General features: G+C 40.6%; 1 protein-coding gene across 1 annotated transcript in view; it reads left to right on the plus strand.

Annotated features, from left to right (window-relative positions):
* The window catches only part of gpc6a (glypican 6a), an 822751-nt gene that overhangs the window by 450022 nt on the left and 350437 nt on the right, over nt 1–22292 (plus strand). Inside the window, exon 3 of the mRNA XM_063048515.1 lies at nt 17977–18368. Within this exon, the coding sequence (XP_062904585.1) occupies nt 17977–18368 (392 nt within the window). The remainder of the gene's footprint in view (nt 1–17976; nt 18369–22292) is intronic.

Here is a 22292-nt window from a genome sequence, read left to right on the forward strand (position 1 = left end):
CAGTAAATTTTGGACAATAGCCAACAGCTAAGCTTACTTGGTCAGCGATTTCAAGAAGCATTTATTACGTGTCAGCAAGTCTACAAATGTTTCCACGTGGTACACAAAATTAGAACTGCATCTCTGTATTCACTTTCCCGATTAGCCTGACAGACTCAGACAAAGGTCAGCAATACTTCATTATTGACATGACATATTGTTAGCTACCACAAGGAAGACAGAATTTGTGTCTTATCCTGTCTTCCTCATGATCCAAATCTTGGATAATACTTAGCTAGTCAAGTTTGACAACAAATTTTAATTCAAAATTTAATTTTCTTCCACAGGCCTTTCCTTTTTGATCATCTGATCAACCTTATCCCTCATCCACCTCTTCACACTTCTCCTCTATTTCCTCGCAATAAGGAATGTCATACCCAAGGGATAAAGGCCTTATGTTTAACTGGGCTTCTTCATCATATTCTGGATTGAAAAATTCCAGTTTAACATGTGGGAATAATTTTTCAGGAGGAGCCAGATGCTGAGTTATCCAAAAACATGCACATCATGTCACCATGACCACCGGTATGATCATTACCAAAATTAGCCCATAGGGTTCCCCACCTAAATCAGTCTTTTCTTTGCACTAACTCCTTCCCATTCACTGCCCTGTCCTGTTTTTCTGGCACCAGCACTTTCCAGCTGTTTGAGTAGCTACATGCACCTAGGCACATAATGATTTGTTAAATTATAGTTAAGCAGATACCATCCCTCAAACAATACCCCTCAGATTGACATTCGTGTAGCTTGTTCTTCTGTCGATTATCTATTCCCTCCTGTATCCATTCCCTTCTTTTATCTGGCCCGTAGTAGCTCTTAAAATTGCTGGTTATTATATCAAAGCACTCTTGGTCCTTCTCATTGATGAGAATTGGCTTTATGCATAAGAATCCTCATATACACCCAACAACTAATTTCATTAGTCCGTGTGGCATATTCATAAGCTAAGTATTATAGGTTCTTTGCAACATATTCAGCTCCACACAACAGAAGTAATTTCTTCATAATTCTATCTTCTTCAGGAGAAGATAACTTACACTTGGTTCCATGTATCTAATCAGGCTTCCCTTGGACTTTTACAGCAGTTCTTGTCACCAGAATCACCTGATAGGGCCCTTTTCACCTAGGAGAAAGAGAGACTTCCTTAAGTGCCTTTACATAGAGACAGTCCCCAGGAAGGGATGAGTGTCTTCTTTCCCCAGCTGAGGTAAGGCAGCGTCTACCTGTCCGTAATTTCTATGGTTTTTTCACTGGTCCAGACCAGGAACACTTGTGCACTAATCAAAGGAGGCCAAGACCCCACTGGCATCAGCCTTCTTATTAATACCTCAAAGGGAGTCAATTTAGTTGTCCGGCTCACCTGATTTCTCAGAGTGTATGATGCTATGGGAAGAGCTTCTGGCTACCTCAATCCAGTTTCCTGACATACCTTAGCCAATGTATCTTTTAATGCTTCGTTCATTCTTTTTATTAGTCCTGATGACCGGGGCTGATACGGAAGAAGATATTCTCAAGTAAATCCTAATGCCTGACCCAATTCCTTAATTAATTTACATATAAAATGTGTCCCTCTATCACTGTATGGAATTTTGTATGCAACCCCAAACCTGGGAATAATTTCCTTCATGAAGGCTTAACCACAGATTGAGTGCATTGCACCTGCATGCGTGCTAGCATAGCTTTCTCTGCATTAGTGGCTTCTTTAGTAGCTGCCTCCTTAGTTATGGGGTCTGAGGCATTAGTGCGAGCTTCGCACTTACTGACAGCAATTTGTTTGGGCAACTGCACTGCTTGTAGCATTTTTTTAAACGAGATACAGATGCATAATGAGTCCACCTGCATACATAATGACCCCCGATGTTACCAAAGTGATTCAAAATCATGTACCACCCCGAAGACGTACCTGGAGTCTGTACAGATACTTACGGTGTATCCCTCGTGTTCGAGCAAAGAGCTCCGCAGCTTGAGAAATGTTCCTTGGGGAAGGTTTTGTACCTCTAAAGTTTCAAAGACAGTCACTGTCACATAGCCTGCCAATAGGGTGTGATAGTTAGACTTGAAAGAAGAGCAAAGAGTAAAGAGTATTATATCTGGGTTGTCAAGGGGTACAGTGAATAGGTCAGGTTGTGGTGACGCAACAATCTCCACTACTTTTACACAGCCATGGGGTTTTGAGGAGTCTGTCATAGGAACCAGGGTGGCTGGGTTGAGTGTGGGCACTTTTTAAAAGTCAAATTCAGCTTGTTAAGTAACGTGACTTTGTATCCCATGTGGCGGCTGGAAGTGAAATGTTGTGAAGCAACATTACAGCATGAGGTGTCAGTACCATACAGGCATGGTCTAGTATTAATGGTGCAGCCTTCTCGATCATTACCACAGTCGCTGCTATGGCCCTTAAACATCCTGGCATCCTTCTAACCACTGGAGGCAATAGGGTGGAGTGATACACTACTGGCCTTCGTAAGCCACCATGGTCTTGGTTACTACCGCACTTGCGAAACCCTCCTTTTCATTCACATACAGCTGGAATGGCTTGCTGTAATTGGGCAATCCCCAGTCCATTGTATTGTATCAGATGCATCCTGGTTTACTGTGACTCTTAGAACAGCTTCATAGATGCAATAGTCAGGTACCCAATGTCGGCAGTAATTCATCATTCCCAGGAAAGCTATCATCTGTCTCCTGATAGTGGGTCTGGGAACCTGCACAATGGCAGTCACATGCTCTGGCCCCAGATATGTTACTGTAGGCTGGCAGAGTTGTAAGTTTGGTAAGGAGGCTCTATGTTGTCTGTAGGGTTGCCAACTGTCCCGTATTAGCCAGGATATCCCATATATTGGGCTAAATTGGTTTGTCCCATACGGGACCGCCCTTGTCCCGTATTTCCCCAGCTAAGTTAGAGCGTTCCTATGAAGCCGTTCGTAAGCTGAAATGGCGTAAAGCACAGAAGCAATTACCATTAATTTATACGGGAAAAATTTTTGAGCATTCCCAGACCCAAAAAATAACCTACCAAATCATACCACTAACACATACAACCTAAAAATAACACTGACATATAGTAAAAGCAGGAATGATATGATAAATACACAGCCTATATAAAGTAGAAATAATGTATGTACAGTGTATCAGAATAGGAAAGATTAAGCCAAAACCGATTTGTAGAAAAAAATTGGCACGTACACACATGTGCACACTGGTGTCCGCGCAAGGCTTCATGGTCATGGTAGTCTTTCTCAGGGTAAACACAAGTGTCCCGTATTTGACTGATACTTTTGTCGCTTATTTGGGAGTGAGAAAGTTGGCAACCCTAGTTGTCTGGCACCCAAATGATTCGTCACAGAGTCTTTTCTACAATCAGTCAGTGTCTGTGAGGTCAACAATAAATCATCTGCATATTGTAAAATCATGCTGCCTCTGGGCAGTAGTAAATTTGCCAGATCATCACAGATGGCAGCTGCATAAATGATATACAAGAGAAAAACCTTATCAAGAGTGCTTATAATTTGCTTGTGTGATACCTGAGTGCTATCCATTTTAGCCTATTTTATCAGTAATATTCAAAACATGACATACTTTCCTAATCAGCAGCACGACTGACAGTCTAACAAATAATTTAGTCCTGTGAAAAGAGTCATTTTTGTGGAAGACAAATTGATAGGAATGTCCTGGTCTCATATGGAAACATACTTACAGTATGATTCTAAGCTTAAAGCAGAACCAAACTCCTCCTGACAGTAATAGCTGCAACTAATTAATTCACCTGAATGTGTCTATACTTCAGCTACACTTCAAAATGCCCCTGTACTCAAAGTTACTGGGCTGCTGTCCTGCTGATCAACATATATTTCTTCCATTAACGTGTTTAACTGCCTCACTCATCCTCAATTTTTGGACATGTCAGGGTGCAAGAACATCTTTTAGATCTGTAGGATTCAGTGGTACTTTCCTTTCTCTCTGCCATTAAGCACACCCCTGGTTAATCACTGCATCTCAAATGTCAAGGTGGCCAACTAATGCAAACACCTTATTAGTAGATTGAAAGGAAGCATTCATAATCTGTGTAATAAGAGTTGGTTGAGGTACAATAAAAGTCTGTGTCTGAGTTAGTGGATGGTTTCGGAAAAGTGCAGAGTGCACTAAGAGTATTTTGGAAATTGAGGCTGGAAATTTCATTACTAACCTTTTAAAACAGCACTGTAGGTCATCCAAATGCTATTTGGAAAGTGTGTAACATGAGTGGGAGTTTCAGTTGTGAGATTCTTAGAATAGCTTTTGGGAGGTTTCCTGTGTGACGCTGCTCTGAAACTGAATCTGAGGTGGTTGGTTTTCAGTGTAGTGAACTCTATTGACATAGTGCAGGTTCTTGCGACAGTAACCTGCTAGCTCAGCAGATGCAATCTTTGCACGCGGCTCTTAAAGGGATATGCCACTATACAAGCAGCACACATCCAAGTACCAGAGACGATTGCCTTGGAATGATAGATGAGAGGGGAGGCAAGGGGCAGGGAGATCTTCCAGGTTACAAGCTGATGTTGCTTGAAGACGTTGCAGGGAGGTTTCTATAAGGACGTGATTACAGCTTATGAATATGTAATGAGCAGGTCTAGAAAACAGGTAAATTTCTGTATTTGCTCCCCCTACAGTCATAGCTAGAAGGAGAAGGAGATCAGGTTCTTCTTGCCTGAAGATGATATGCTTGGGGCCTTCATTATACAAATGTGAGCAAAAAAACTGTCAGATGTGCCAAAAATCACCAGTACCTACCTGAGATAAGGAAGCTGGGAATGTACTACATGTTGAACATTAGCCTTTTTGAATACTCAAACACGAGGAAATCTGCAGATGCTGGAATTTCAAGCAACACACATAAAAGTTGCTGGTGAACACAGCGGGCCAGGCAGCATCTCTAGGAAGAGGTACAGTCAACGTTTCGGGCCAAGACCCTTCGTCAGGACTAACTGAAAGAAGAGCTAGTAAGAGATTTGTAAGTGGGAGGGGGAGGGGGAGGGGGAGATCCGAAACAATAGGAGAAGGCAGGAGGGGAGGGATGGAGCCAAGAGCTGGACAGTTGATTGGCAAAAGGGATATGAGAGGATCATGGGACAGGAGGCCTAGGGAAAATCAAGGTTTCAGAGCAGAAAAGATTAGCAAAACCTAGTTGTTTTATGGATAAAGAACTGTCATTTTTCAGAACAATCATGCCAAATATCACCATGGAAGAATTTTTGCACATTTTAACACAACTTTCCAATTCCACAGAATAGGTCAGCTGTCCCCACCTCTATCCCTGTTCCTACCTGACCAGGGATTTTTATAAAATGGCAAAATAAATCCCTATTCTAAGATGGGTCAGCTTGGTAGCATAGCAGTTAGTGTAACGCTTTACATCGCCTACGATCAGGCTTCAGTTCCGCTCTTGTCTTTAAGAAGTTTGTACGTTCTCCCCATGACCGCATGGGTTTCCTCCAGGTGCATCGGTTTCCTCCCACCTTCCAAAGACGTTATGAGTTAGGTTAGCAAGTTGTGGTGGCTCTGGAAGTGTGACAACACTTGCGGTCTGCCCCCAGCACATATTTAGACTACGTTGGTTGTTGTAAATTCACTGTATGTTTCAATGCTCATGGGAAAAATGCATGGAGCCACAGAGTCATAGAGAAGTACAGCACAGAAGCAGGCCCTTTGGCCCATCTAGTCCATGCCAAAACCACTTAAACCATTATACAGGCCATCTTTATCTTTAATCTTTATTCTGTTATGAAATATCTTTTATTTGAGATTAAAATATTCATCATTTAACTGCTCTTCCCATTCTCTCTACCTCTCCATTCTATGAGCATCTATTCACAATTGCTAATGTTTCAAATGAGGCTTGACTTCCTACTAACTGGGTAACTCTGCCTGACTGCAGTTCCTTCGGCAATGAGCCATAAACAATTTTAATGCAGATTTCTGTTTAATCTAAAACCATGTTGTGAACTGTCCTTCCTATCTAAAAAAATATGTAAAACTCTTTCACTCTCTCATCTGGTGTCTTTATTAGTTGCTGGATAAAATCTTTAATGTCACGGGATATAATTCTGAATTGCATTCCAAGAGGTTGAACACAATTTTGGGATTCTTATCCAAATTATACTCTTTTTATTTCACCAGAAGATCATTTGTGATCTGGAAGCAATCTTAATTTAGCATTTTTTGAATTAATACTGAATCATGTCAAATGCATACCCTGTAGGTTGAGTTGAGACGTTACATGCAATTACCGTGTAAGATATTTCAACTGACGAACACTCTCATTCAATGAGGCCACACTTAGGTTGGAGGAGTAGCACCTCATATTCTGTCAGGGTAACCTCCAACATGACAATTGATTTCTCTAACTTCTGGTAGTTTCTTCCCCCCCAGTCTCTTTTTGCATTCTCCATACTGGCTCCTCTCTTACTCCCTGTTCTCCTCACCTGCCTATCATCTTACTCTGGTGCCCCTCCTTCTCTCCTTTTTTCAAGGGTCCACTCTCCTCTCCAATCAGATTCCTGCTTCTCCAGCCCTTTACCTTTTCCATGTATCATCTTCCATCTTATCACTTCATCTCTCCCCCTCCCACCCTCATCCAGCCAGCTTCCCCCTCACCTGGCTTCACTAAACACCTGTTGGCTTGTACTCCTTCACCTTCCCCGACCTTCTTATTTTGGCTTCTTTCCTTTTACTTTCCAGTCCTGAGGGGTCTCAGCCCAGAACGTCGACTGTTTATTCCTCTCCATAGATGATGCCTGAGCTGCTGAGTTTTTCCAGCATTTTGTGTGCGTTACTCTGGATTTCCAGCAACGCCAGAATCTTTGTGATTTGATAATCACACTGCTGTTGTGAAAGATCTATGCATTGTATCTTTGTATCAAGGTCAAATATATGTCTGCAACACACATCAAAGTTGGTGAATGCAGCAGGCCAGGCAGTATCTCTAGGAAGAGGTACAGTTGACGTTTCAGGCCAAGACCCTTCGTCAGGACCATCAATTCACTACTCAGATGTATGTCTGTTGTGTATTTTGAGTCTATGGTTTATTTGTATTGCCAGTGCAAAATTCCAAGTGTAGAGCACAACTAATTGATATGCATCATACCAACATAAAATCATTAAAAAACATAAAGGATGCATTGGACCATCACCAATTTGTTTCATTAACAACATTTTAATTAAGTCATAGGGCACATGGATTTTAGGGCATGTGGCCTGATTGCCCAATGGACATTTATAATTCGTTGCATTTTTAATCCATATAACATAAAATGAACCAAATCAATTCAAATTGACTCGAGTCATACTAAATTACTAATGAAAATATCATTCTTTCAAAAAGATTTCCATAATTTAATTTTTAATATGTCAGTCTAAATCTGTATGTGAAACCTATTTGAAAGGCCTTTTGTTTGATACTGTATGAGCAATCAACTTGTCATATGCCTGCCTTCCAAATTCATAAATCATCAGTCCTAATGAAGGAGCTCGGCCCGAAATGTCGACTGTTTGTTCGTTTCCATAGATGCTGCCTGGCCTGTGGAGTTCTCCAGCATTTTGTGTGTGTTGTTTGGATTTCCAGCATCTGCAGATTTTCTCTTGTTTCCAAATTTATGTTCTTTTTTTCCCCCCTCTTTAATTTTTGTATACTCGGTGGCCATTTTATTAGGTACTTCTGTAAATTCACTCATTACTGCATATATCTAATCAGCCAATCTTGTGGTAGTGCAGGTTTCTGCAAATAAAATGAAGTGAGGCATTTTATGTTTAATGAAACAATTAACACTTTTTATTGAACTCCAAAACCTACACCACAAAATCGCACTAAAAAACTTTTACGTAATAATGTCATCACGTCAAACCAGACTCTTAAAGCAAAACCCCAACTCAATGTCGGTGGTTGTGAATTATATACATTTCTCTAGAAGAACCGCAGGTACCTCTGGCTCATCCTAAGGTGTGTTGACACGCTCATAGTCATGTTGTGATGCCAGGGGCATGGCAGCGTAATCCTCCAAATTTTGGTGGGCCAGTTTAAGGCAATCTACCAAAATACATTCTGGTTTATCCCTCTTATCTTTAATAAAAGTATTTTTTCCCTGTTGCAAAATCCAAAACAGGTCATCGTAAGGGGGCCTAAAGGGATGTTGGTGTGTGTCAAGGTAGGCAAAAACAAGCGAGGTGGAATGTAGGTCAACAGGTACCCAAGAGTGCTCTATGCCATGATGGGAAGTAGGAATAGGTGAAAAGGAATTGAATTCACTGAGGAGGGTGGAACACTGTTGAGAGGCCGACAAGGCTGACATGGCATCAGGAATGGAATCACTTGGCACTCATAACAGCTGCCATATACCAACTCAGCTATGGATGATTGCAAGTCGTCCTTTGGAGCAGTTCAGAGCCCCAGCAGGGCCTATAGCAGCCAATCACGCTCATTGGTCAGGGAAGCCCTCAGAGCAGCCTTAAGAAGCGGTGAAAACACTCACGTAGGCCGTTGGATTGTGGGCGATATGCCATTGTGTGATTTATCTTAACGCCAAGGTTCTGTGCCATCACAGCCCAGAGGTTTGATATCAGTTGGGGACTGCGGTCAGAGGAAATACCAGATGGGTGTCAAACCGAGCAACCCAGGTGCTGATTAATGCGCGAGCCACATCTGTGGCCATTGTTGATGCTAGAGAGACAACCTTTGGCGACCTGGTGGTACGGTCCACCACGGTAAGGAGGTACGTGAAACCATGCGATGGTGGAAAAGGACCAAGAAGTCCACGTTGACATGGTCAAACCATCACTCTCAAAAATGGTCAATGGCGCATGAACATGATGGTTCATTTTTATCTGCTGGCACTCCACACAAGTTGCAGTCCAATCACACACATTCTTTCCGAGGCCGTGCCAAACAAACTTTAGTGCAACTGTTTTCTGTGAAGCCTTTCGACGCTAATGCGAGAGGCCATGTATGGAGTCTAAAACTGTCTGCAGAAGGCAACTGGTATTCATCATGTTCAGGCAGACTCACCACTTTCTCCCTTGTGGTATTGCTGAGCGATGCTACCACATAGAAATATTTGGTGTTGCTGGCGGAGATTTTTCGCAGGGCGAATTGGGCTTCAGCTCGTACGAACTAGGTGATGGCAGTCTGGCTCCCAAAACTCTGGCAGTTTTAATGAGACTGCTTTGGCCGACATGTTCAATAACTTTGGTATTGTCCTCGAACTTCAGGGTCACCGATGTATGTTTCTGCAAATAAAACAAAGTGAGACTTTTTATGTTTAACGAAACCCAAAATACTTTTTATTGAACTCCAAAACCTGCACCACAACAGCCCACTAAAAACCTTTTTGTAATAATGTCATCGTGTCAGACCAGCCTCTTAAAGTGAATCCCCAACTCAATGTCTGTGGTGGTGAATTATGCACATTTCTCCCAATTATATTACCCTACAGTAGCAACTCAATGCATAAAAGCATGCTGACATGGTCAAGAGGTTCAGTTGTTGTTCAGACCAAATATCAGAATGGGGAGTTATGTGATCTAAGTGACTTTGATCGAGGAATGATTGTTGGTGCCAGATGGTATGGTTTGAGTATTTCAGAAACTGCCTATCAGCTGGGATATTCATGTAAAACATTCTCTGGAGTTTACAGAGAACGGTGTGAAAAACAAAAACATTCACTGAGTGGTTGTTCGGTGACCAGAAACACCTTGTTCATGAATGAGGTCAGAGAATAATCACAAGAGTGATTCAACCTGACAGGAAGGCGAGACTAACTCAAATAACCACATGTTACAACAGTGGTGTGCAGAAGAGCATCTCTGAATGCACGTCATGTCGAACCTTGAAATGGCTGGGCTGCAGCAACAGAACACTACAAAAGTACAGAAATACATGCAGTGGCCACTTTATTAGGTACGTCCTCAATCAGCATTGTAGACTTGTTCTAGTGTTAGATTTGCATCAGCGATGATCTTCGCAGACTCATCAATGAATTTATTTGCTACTTCATGATCAGCAGATGTTTTATCTTTAAATTTGTTTTAAATTTTGCCTTTTCTAAAATTTCTGCAACCAGCCTGCTGAATATTCACAATTACATTTACATTTCAGTTTGACTTGATAGATCTTCAATTTTCGCTTTACGTAATGTTTTTCCATTTTTCATTAACTTCTGTTCATCACACATGTGAGATCACTTATCAGAACTGTCTGTGATGAGCAGAGACCTATGCATCACCCGGGAACCTTCCAGTTCCCTGTGGAATTTTCCTTTTGTGACGCCATGTCAGTGCACAAATTCAGATTTCAGATTTTGGAATTTCCGATAAAGGATACTCAACCTGAAATGTCTTCAGTTTACATAAGACACTGAGATTTTGACAAAAACGTTGCTTGTTTTGAGAAAACTACATTTCTAGTTTTGTATTAGAAACCTGTCCAATAGCAATATTTAAAGTAAATCTTCAACAGTGAGAGAAGAGAATTTGTATGGTGTATAAATCTAACTCTAAGCTTGCCCTTTGTTTTTATCTTGCCAACATGATCGATCTTTGCAGTTCTTATTTGGAAAAGAAAGCCTGAGGCTTAGATTCCAATTGTTTGATAACACTTGTGTGGCTTTGTATCTTTTTAAAAATCTGGGCATTTCTCATCTGAAGTCACGCTTGCTGCATCCCTGATGCCACATGCACATTGGAGGGAAGAATGAAGTGTAGACTGTTTTCTAAATGGGGAGATAATTCAGAAGTCTTGAATGTCCTAGTTCATGATTCTGTCAAGTTGTCAGTATTAAAAAAGGCAAATGCAATATTAGCATTCATATGGAGTCATAGAGAAGTACAGAACAGGAACAGGCCCTTTGCCCCATCTAGTCCATGCTGAAACCATTTAAACTGCCTACTCCCAACAACCTGCACCGGGACCATAGCCCTCCATATCCCTACTATCCACGTGCCTCTCCAAAATTTCCTTAACTATTGAAATCAAACTTGCAAGCACCACCTGTGCTGGCAGCTCGTTCCACACTCTCGTGACCCTCTGAGTGAAGAAGTTTCCCCTCGTGTTCCCTTGAACTTCTCACCTTTCACCTTTAAGCCATGACCTCTGGTTGTAGTCCCACCCCATGTCAGTGGAAAAAAACCTGTGTGCTTTTATCCTATCTATACCCCTCATGTCAAGAGGACTAGTTTATAAAAGCAAGGATGTATTGCTGAGGTCAGACCACATTTGGAATCTTGTCAGCACCTTTGATCCTGTATCTGAGCAAGGGTGTGCTGGCACTGAAGAAGATCTGGAGGAGGTTCACCAGAATGATCCCAGGAATGGAAGTCTTCATGTATAAGGAATGTTTAATGTTTCTGGGCTTGTACTTGATGGAGTTCAGAATGATGGAGGGGGGGGATCTCCAACTAAATTTATTAAGTACTGAAAGGACTGGATTGAGTGGACACTGAGAGTATGTTTCCATTAGTAGGGGAGCCTAGAACTAGAGGGTACAGCCTCGGAATAAATGGATGTCCCTCTAGAACTCAAAAGAGGAGAAATTTCTTCGGCCAGGCAGTGCTGAATCTGTGGAATACACGATTCAGTGAATACCAGAGTTCAGGGCTTAGTATTCAGGGTCGCATCATTGGCTAGTCCAGAGCTTGAGGCCTGGATTCTAGGGTCCTCATCCTTTGTCATCGGCGAGTCCTGGGTTGATACTGAAGCCTGAAGGCTGATTGGGAATATGGAGGTTGAGGCCCATTGGCCGGAGCCCTGAGTTTGCAAGTTTGTGAGTCCACTGGAGGCAGGAGGTCAAAGGCAGCTTGTGTGGGAGGGAGGGAGGGAGGAACAGAGCTTGCTTTGTTGCTGTTGTTTTATTGCTGAGTCTCCTCCGAACATGGTGGGCCTGCTGTGTTGGTACCGGAACATGTGGCAACACTTGCGGGCTGCCCCAGCACATCCTTCGGTTGTGTTGGTTATTAGCACAAATGATGCATTTCACTGTATGTTTCAATGTACATGTGATAAATAAAACTATTTGAATCAGATTATGAATCTGAATAGTGTTACAAAAATAATCAGCCATGACTAAGCGATGGAGAAGGTTCAATGGACTGAACGGCCTAGTTCTGCTCCTAGCGTCACGATATTACAATTCCAGCAACACGGGTTCAGTTCCACCTCTCTGTACGGGGTTTGTACATTCTCTTCGTGACCATGTGAGTTACCTCTGAGTGATCCAGTTTCCTGCCACTTTCTAAAAGTTTCTAGCTTAATTGGTCACATGGCTGGTGCAGGCTTTTTGGGCAAGAAAAGCCTGTTACCATGCTGCGTGTCTAAGTAAATAAAATAAAAATATATCTTGTGGTAATATCCACATGGAGATCACTCAGCTTAATGCAATTTTATTTCTATAACGTTTTGCTGAAACTTGGACCACGTTACCCTGAGAGTTCAATAAGGCAACTAAAACACAGTACTTAGGAAAATCCTGCAACTAAATTAATCCTTGCACAAAAACAGCAAGCACAAATCTACTTTTACCACTGACACTGTGGCCTTATTCCCATCTTCAGTCCTCTTCCCATGGAAATAAAATAGGGACATTCCTTATTTCAACTTCTCCAGACATTGGCAACAATACCAAGTCCTTAAGTCTCTACGCATGACCACACACACACCCCATTGTCAGTGAGTCCCTGATTCCTACCCACCCTGCAGGAACTTTGCCAGTGAGTCATTAAATTTGTCACCAGTGATATTCTGGATTATACTTTGAAAATGAGAAATGCACTAATTTGGATCTCTGCAAAACCTCAAACTTCTATTGCTGAACACTTGTCAAAGCATCACATTCAATTTAGCAATGTATTTTTCCTCAGTGCTGAAGAAACGTCAGTGGCATATTGCTTGTTACATAATGATTCCTTTTTATAGCACCCCCGATTTGTGTGATGGTGCTTTAACTCTTTAAACAACACTGACAGGAAGGGATTCAGATGGACTTCTAGGCTTGCATAGTACAATGTCCTCTCAATTATGGAAGTAATTGGTGTACAGCTGAGTCCCCAAACAGTACGATCCAAGTTCCTCTACAGTGTTTCAGAGATAATGCTACACGGAGACTGACATTAGCCCCTCTGATCCTAATGTGGAAATCACAAGTTGCATGGCAATTTCTGATGCAATCCAGATTTCTGTTTTCAAGATAAAGCACTGCTGACTTTTCAAGACAACAAAATGTGCCTATTGCATTGTGGCAAAGCACGTAAAGACCTATTCGAACATTCCCAATTACAAAGAAATGGAACTGTTCTAATTTTCCACAGCTTTGTTTTCACATTTGTACATTAGTTACAGTAATTGAATTGATTCAGCTCTTACTATTCAGACTGATCCTAGATTATGACATTTTATAGCCAGTGAGTTGAATTACTCTGTGTTTGAGCTGGCCTTGGCTATCTTGCTATTCTATATGAGTAGGCTGGATGTGAATGCTGACAGGTTTGCTGATCATAAGGACATCACAACTCTCAGATCCTTTCTTCAGCTCAAGCACACAAGTTTGCCAGGATGATGAAAGAATTCTGTCACCTTTATTCCCTTGACAAAAGCAAACTCAATTTAATTAACAGAAGTAAAACATGCCTATCGCTATCACCAACTTCTGGTAAACTCTGATTTTTCCAACTTCCAGTAATTTCCCCCTCCCCCCCTCCTCACTTTGACCCCCCATGACCTTTTCTCACCTACCTTTCACCTCCCCCTTGAGTTCCTTCTTCCCTTTCTCCTGTGGTCCACTCTCCCATCAGATTCCTTCTTCTGCAGCCCTTTATATTTTCCATCTATCACCTCTTAGCTTCTTCCTTCTTCTACCCACTCTCCACCCACTTGCCTTCAACTATCACCTTCTAGCTTATGTGCCTTCCCCTCCTCCCATCTCTTCAATCTGGCCTCTTTCCCCTTCCTCTCCAACTCTGATGAAGGGTCTCAACCTGAAACTTCGACTAAATTGATGCTGCCTAACCTGCTCAGTTCCTCCAGCATTTTGTGTGTGCTGCTTGGATTTCCAGCATCTGCAGATTTTCTCTTGTTCGAAATTTGATTTAAATTTCCTTTTCAGGCTAATTGAACCAAGTGATTTAAAGCATAATAGTAGGATGAATGCTGAGATATAACAAAATGCATATTCTCCTCGTTGATATAGATGTTAATTGAATGTAATATGTTTTAAATAGCTACTTCCAATGTTTGTGCTTCTGCTGATCTCCAGCTGCATTTACTTGAGTAATAATTTCTGATAATATGAAAAGTGCTCATGTTAGTTGCTGTATTTCAAGAGAATGCGAATTATCTACAGCCAGAGTCTTTCTTTTCCACAGTGACTGATTTGACGATGGAAGTTGCTTGATTTAACCATAAATTCATTTCACATGATACAGTCCTTTTGCACATTTGATAAGCACTGGGCAAGCTTATAGCACTCTCAAAGGTCATTCTTCCTATTTAATTCCTCCACTTGTCACTATTGGAGTGGAGGAATTCAATAGGAAGCGGGTCTGGTTTGGAGGTAGGACCTCCAGAGTTGGATTCAGGCAAAGTGGTGTCAAAGATTGATGGTGGTTAGTGGTGATCTGACCCTTTGAGCTTTTATCTGCAGTGTATCGCCAGTGTTTTAGTCTGTGTTTTAACCATGTGGGTCTCACGTGCTCTATGAAGACCTGCATGTTTGTGAACAGTCTCTGCTTGTGTAAATGGAGGTAATGTAAACAGCATGCAGGCATGCTTCACAGGCCGTGGTCCATTTGGCATATCCAGGCACCTCCACAGCATGGGAACATTGAAGGAAAGTTACAGATTTTGCCATCAATTCTCTAAGCCCTACTTTCTTTAGTGAAAACTTGTACACAGATTTGTATGTTACAGGGGAACAATGTGCTGTGCAGTAGAAAACCAGGGCATGTTGTTTCCATTAGAGTGAGAAACATAATTTAATTTAAATTTTTATTATCTTCCAAGTAGATAATTTAGATTGTTTATAGATCATCCTGTGTAGTTTGTTGCCAGAGTTTCACTTAGGGGGCTTTGCTTCATTAAGTTCACACTTCAATAAAATTGAGAAAAGTCATAGACAGCAACATCTGCGAAAGATCCCTGAATCCCGGCAAACATTCCGCACTGTTGGATGTGACAACAGGGAGTGGTTTAGAGTTTAGTTTGAAACGTTAAGGCAAATATCAATAACTTCTGACATTTAGTGCAAACAAGTATTTATAAATTAAAGGGTCTCAGATAACTAAATGATCCATAGGCTTAAAAATGCAATTCTTAGTCAAGGATTTATAGATTTTCTGGCTTTTGTACCTGTCATACTAAATTGAATTTTTGTTGAAATATACACAAGTTTATTGTAAGGCAGCTGCAGTCTCCTATTTTCCCAAGGATCCCACACTCTAATGTTGGGTGATCTAAGGCAGAATGTTTTAATGTTTTACTGCCTTCTTTCCTAATTGTCTGAACACCATCTGCTCCCATCCAAAGTGTTTTTTTTTCTGCATTAAATTTTCTGTGAAGACCAAGTAGTATGGCAGGACTCTACTGAATGGAATATTGCCTGTCAGTGAGGTCAGGCTCATCATTCTCAACACCAGGAACAAGCAGTAAATACTTCGGCATGTATTGACACATGGCATTTACATACGCCACCTCTAGGGCCAGCTTGATGCAGCCACTTACAAAGGTGGCCATTAGGTTGAGGATTACGTTGGGTACATTCTGCCTTTACCTCCACCAGCCCCACACCCTCGCTGGAGATCTGTACAGCACAGCCCAACAGACATGATCTATTCTGGATCTCCAGATGGAAAGGAAGTTGACTTGAGCGACTGCTATGCAGCAGGAGCAAGGTATGGGCCACAGCTGTGCTATGTATAGTAACAGTAAGAGCACCTTGCCCCCGATAACTAGGTTCTTGCCTGCCATCGAGTGAGATCATTGCTTCTATAGTCCCATTTTCTAATTCAGCCTGCCCACCTGCACCAAACAACCCTTGCCTACAGACCAGATTCTCCACACCTCTGGGTATTCAGACTTCACATTGAAAGGGATATAGTGCTCATCCAGTAATTGCCAAAGGACATGACATACCTCTTGCTGTGATTGACTCTGGCTCCCAAGGTCAAACTGATCAATATCCGCTGATCAGTCTGTGGTCTCACCGTGAGTCTGAGCAGATGGCAGTGAAGTCATCCATGCAATCTTCCACAAGTGTGCCAGCTCCCAAGCCTGGCAAGAGCACAGCTGTCTCCATTCAAATGAGGAGACATTGCTTCCCGGTAGAAAGGTGATATTCAGAGCTTATTGTTTAAATTCAGTTTTAATGATCTTAATTGGTTTTTAATTTATGGGTGTGTCTATATAAATTCATCAGACATCAGGACTTACCTTGCTCCAGCTGCTGCTTGCCTCCACCATGCCTCACCTTCACCTCCTCATCCTCCCACCTCCACTCACCTAGCCTTGCCTCTACACTTCTCCATTATTGGTGCTGATTGTTATTAATAAAGTGTCATTAATAAAGTGTTCAGTAGTTTTCTTTGATTTGCCTTTTGCCACCAGTAAGTAGTCACTGGGCATCACCAGTGCCATTTTACACCGTCTTAAACTTTCTGTAAGTGCTGACATGCTTGTTATGCTGAATCATTCTTAGTGATTCAGGCAGGAAATGGGATTCCATCCAAACTTGTCAGCTCTTAGAAGATAATGGAGAATGTGAGGATCACAATTAGCTTATCTTTCTACTGTAACAAAAGTATTTCCAATGGCAAGAGTGGTATTATCACAAAAGCTGCTTTAAAAATGGTAGTTTAGATTACAGTAGCATCCTCTCATCAGGAAGTCCAGCTTCAACTGGACTTAGATAAGGCAAACAATGTTCAGTAATTGAAATAGTCACTAGTTCAATCAAATGAATAAGGATGCAGTACAGAAAGTTAAACTTTACCCTGGAAAGACTGGTAGCCTTATTGTTAACCATCTTAAAGTATTCTCTGAGGAATGAACTGCCCCCTCCAGTTTATTTATTTTATCTGTAACTTTAGGTCTGCATTGTTTGATCCAAATGGAATGTCAAAATGGTTGTGGTTATCCACAAGAAAGACCTTGGTAACCACACTCAATATTCCACTGATGTTAACGTCAGTGCTTAGTGAAACTGCGTCAGGAATTATCACCTGATCTGTGCAACAATTTGCCGCTCATCTGGCTTTAAGAATATTTCTTGGAAACCGACTATCAGCCTATGCAATTTACTGCAGCTAACTAAGCTAATGGGATGTCTTTGGGATTTGGAAGGAAACTGAGCACCTGAAGGGAGGCATACAGTCACAGGGAATAGGTGGTTAAGATCAAACCCGATTCTTTGGAGTTATGAGCCACTTTGCACTGTTTATGCACATATACAAAGCACTGTCCGTAAAGTGATCAAAACAGATCCCTCCTCTTAGACATGTCCTGATCACTGGTAAATGCTGTTACCATCTTTAGCTCATAAACAGAAACTGATAATGCAAGAGCCATAATAATGAATGTCAGCTACCTTAGGTTTCATTTCATGCTGGTCTGCCATCACAATAACCTTCACATCACATGATTAAAACCATCTCGTGAATCATACCATAGATATTAAAGAAAGCTTTTGATGTTATCATCCTCAAACAAGGCATGTACCTGAGAAAATAGATTCTGTACGGTACTTTTCATTGTTGAAGAGTTTTAAATGGGCTTGTTGTTTTAACTGATGCCCTTGTGATTAGTTTATAGCATGAATTCAAACATGAATTTTCAAATGATTGATATTTTAATACTTCATATATTGATATTTGATTAAGACATAAGTTTTTATATGAATATTTAATTCCTTTCTGTCCTTATTTTTGCAGAGTTTTTCAGAGAACTTTTGGAAAATTCAGAGAAGTCACTGAATGACATGTTTATACGGACATATGGCCAATTATACATGCAAAATTCTGAAGTGTTTCAAGATCTTTTCACTGAACTAAAGCGGTACTACACAGGTGGCAATGTAAATCTGGAAGAAATGCTCAATGATTTTTGGGCCCATTTACTGGAACGAATGTTCCAGCTAGTAAATCCCCAATACCATTTCACAGAGGACTACCTCGAATGCATCAGCAAGTATACTGACCAACTCAAGCCATTTGGAGACGTGCCTCGAAAGCTGAAAATACAGGTGACAAGGGCTTTTATTGCAGCTCGGACCTTCGTACAGGGTTTGACTGTTGGCAGGGAAGTTGCCAACAGAGTATCAAAGGTAAGAGATATATTCCTCTTATTCACTACTGCACGTACCATTCACAACACCTAAGCAACTGGTGCACAATGAATGCTGCCATAATACTGTTAAGCAGGAATTTCGAAGTGTATACATTTAAACTGTTACTATACGAATACACATTTTGGTATAGATAAAAGAAAATCGAAAGATGGGTAGGACAGCACCAGGTCAGATTATACCAAGACATGAAATTTGAAAATAGGTTTCAGGCTATTGAGCTCAACCAGTCCATTGGCAAGCCTCCATGTAGTTAGATTTCTGGTATTGCACTTTTTCATCCTCCTACAGTGTAAGAAGTTAAATGAAGATTCTCTGCTTAATGTGAGAGATCAACCAGTATTTCTCCATATTCACTAAATTGATCAATATTAAATTTTCAATGTAGAGACTGATAATATTGAATCTTGTGTTAACATGATAAATCAGTATATAAAAGTAAGCAATCCTTTATGATTAAAGTTGTTTTCCACTGTGAAATTTTTTCCCTAAAAAAATGGATCCTTTCCTCTTCCTGTCTGTCGAAGCTTCCGTTAATCAACAGTCATGCGTTTTCAGTAAAAAAAAGGAGAAAGACAAGGGTGGCAACTGCATCTCCTTTCTGGAGGTTTCCTTTCACAGTTGACCGTTTAAACCCATGAAGGAATTGCGCAGAATCTAATGAATGTTGAATTTACTTTTGCTGTCTGCCCAGGGAAGATGTGAGGTCACCTGACTAATTGGCATGACAAATTTATCTTTTTTTTGTTTATAGTATACAAAGATTGTTGGCTTTGTACGGTGGAAGTATTTTGATTTTTTGCATTTCTTTTAAATAAAATTAGCTAAAATGTAAAAATAAATCTCTCTCTGATGGTGTCTTCTCAAATAAATAATTCCCCTGATAGAAGGAATGCAAAGAGGGATGGTGTGATGTCTATTGTTTCTGTATATTTGGGTACTTTATCTCTTCCAGTCGGCCTGGTGTGATTCCATAGTGCTGAGGAATGATTGTTATCAATTGCTCAACGGTCCCTGTCCAGAGTGCTTCCCTGTAGTTTCAGAATGTCAACAAACCTAGCTAGAAACTCTATACAAACGCAAGTACAAGACAAAAAGCAAAGAACAACTTATCTGTCAACAAGTAAAACAGGCTCTTGGGAGAATAATATAAAATTGAGTCTGTCTTGAAAGAGAGATTACCATTTGGTGAGACCGAATGTGGAAATCAGGTAATCAAAAAAATATATTGCATCTGCTCTCCATTGTGGTTCACATCCCAGCTGGATGACAAGCAGAATTTTGTGTTTCATTTTTTTCCTGCTACCTTCTATGAACTTATTTCTAATCTGAAGTCAAGGGAGCGTGTCAACAACCTTGCTTACAATGGGAGATAAAACAGTGGAGCTGTAGTTCAATGTATTTCAACATGTTTCTCAATTAGGCTGACAATGATTTTTTTATAAAATTTCTGTCAATATATTGAAAATTAATCTAAAATATGTCAGTTTTTCTGCTAAATACGTGATAAATGCGTTGATCAGCTACATACATTTTAACTGGATTACAGAGGGTAATTCTCTTCTGTAATCTTGCCCGAGGTTTAATAGATTCAGAACAAGGGACAACATAAAATATAGGTGGGTGAGAATTGGCATAGGAGGTGTCATAGACTCATTTAACGTTGTGGAAATGTTATGTTATAGCACCGAAAGTGGCTATTCAGCCCCTTGAATTTAGGGCAATTTCATCAAACCCATTTATCCTTTTTTACCCCATAACCACCAAATTATTCTCCCTCCAGTGGTTATTGACATAAAAGAGTTGTTAATTGTTTAAAAAACATACATAAACCTTCATCTAAGGTTTTACAAAAGCTTACCATTAAATTGGCGGAGGGTTAAATTGAGCAACTTATCAAGAACACAGTGTACACCGGGCGCTTAGCGTTGTTAATGATCCCTCCCTTCTTTGACTCCCTATATGAGGCAAGAGGTACTGTAACAAGAGGCCAAGAACTGTTAGGATGGGAAACAGCTTCTTCTCTCAGACTGTGAGACAACTGAGCAACCTGCCACCACCCAGGTCCCATCAGGATGAAGTGCCAGTAGCATTATTGTGTTTACTTTTCGACTTGCATTGCAAATGCACCTTATTATTTGTTAATTTATTTGTGCTAACATTACCATATGTGTGAGTTTTAAGTACTATGTTGTACACCTTGGTCCAGAGGAATGTCGGTGATATACATGGGTATATGACAGTAAACTGAACTTGAACTTCATGTGACTGTACTTTCATGTCCAGAATGAAGATGGGAGGCTAGATTCATTGTAACACATATATTTGATGTGTGATGAATAGGGTTGCCAACTGTCTCGTATTAGCCGGGACATCCCGTATATTGGGCTAAATTGGTTTGTCCCATACGGGACCACCCTTGTCCCATATTCCTCCCGCTAAGGTCGAGCGTTCCTATGAAACCTTTCGTGCCGAAATGGCGTGAAGTGAAGAAGCGATTACCATTAATTTATATGGGAAAAATTTTGAGGATTCCCAGACCCAAAAAATAACCTACCAAATCATACAAAATAACACATAAAACCTAAAATAACACTAACATATAGTAAAAACAGGAATGATATGATAAATACACAGCCTATCTAAAGTAAAAATAATGTATGTACAGCGTAGTCGGGAAGGTTAAGCCAAAACTGATTTGTAGAAAAAAATCGGCACGTACATGCGTGCACAAGGCTTCATGGTCATGGTAGTCTTTCTCGGGGTAAAGACAAGTGTCCCGTATTTGACCCTTGGGAGTGAGAAAGTTGGCAACCCTAGTGATGAAGGCTGCTGATGTACTGTCCTGATGAAGGGTCTAGGCCTGAAACATTGATTCTTTATTCCTTGTCATAGATGCTGCCTGACTTGCTGAGCTCCTCCAGAATTTTCTATGTGTTCCTCTGGATTAGCAGCGTCTGCATAATCTCTAGTTTTATGCTAAATTCACTGTTTTCATCCCCTTGACAGACAAGGAACTCTAGAATATTCCAGTGCATGCATTGCAGCTAACCAGCAGCTATTGGCGAGATAGCAGCACTTCCTTTTGAGTGATACTGTACAACTAGTACAAGTAACTTAATTGTGTCTGTAGTTATAACAATCCAGTTTCATTAATAGTACTATTTCTAATTATTTGCAATAATATTATTCCCTTTTTTCTTTGCATATTGTTGTCATATTAAAATATTTAACTTCGATAACCTATTTTAAAACTTACTCTGCTATTGTATCTTACTTTTAACATTGTAGACTTGAATATTCCTATGCAAGTATGTTGTGTTGTGCTTGTTATTAGTGTCAGAGACTACTGTGATTTATATAATTGTAGTGGTAGTTGTTATTGGTATTGCTGCCCTCTGTTTGAGGTATAGGCTGGAGGTAAGTTTTGCTCCGCTTTATCTGCTTCTTCATTTCAATCACAATGGTATATAACCCAGGAATCTCAATTTTAGTAATACCTTGGGTATTAAGATGTGAAGTTTGAATCCCCTTCAGCATTTAATGTATGATTGGGACAATACACATTCTATTCATCAAATCCTCTGAGTGCTTCAGCAAAAGGGAAATGAGGCACAGAGAATATAAACAAGTGGGATTTGCTCCTTTTGTACACTGAGCCCTGTACGGGTGATGCTTTATTGATTATATCAGCCTGGCTTACTCCAACATTACCAAAATTTTCACGTCCATTTGCAACCAAATGTTTGGATGTGTCCTCAGCAGGGGTTTTATTGTCTCTAAAGTTAAATATCCATTTATCCCATCATTCCGATTTAAATTTATTTTGTGTCCCCCCTCATATTATTTCCTTCCCGTTAGCTTCTTTTGTAATACTGAGTTATTATTTCAACCATTTTTTCT

The sequence above is a fragment of the Mobula hypostoma genome, chromosome 5 (genome assembly GCF_963921235.1).
Source record: "Mobula hypostoma chromosome 5, sMobHyp1.1, whole genome shotgun sequence".
Taxonomy (NCBI): Eukaryota; Metazoa; Chordata; class Chondrichthyes; order Myliobatiformes; family Myliobatidae; genus Mobula; species Mobula hypostoma.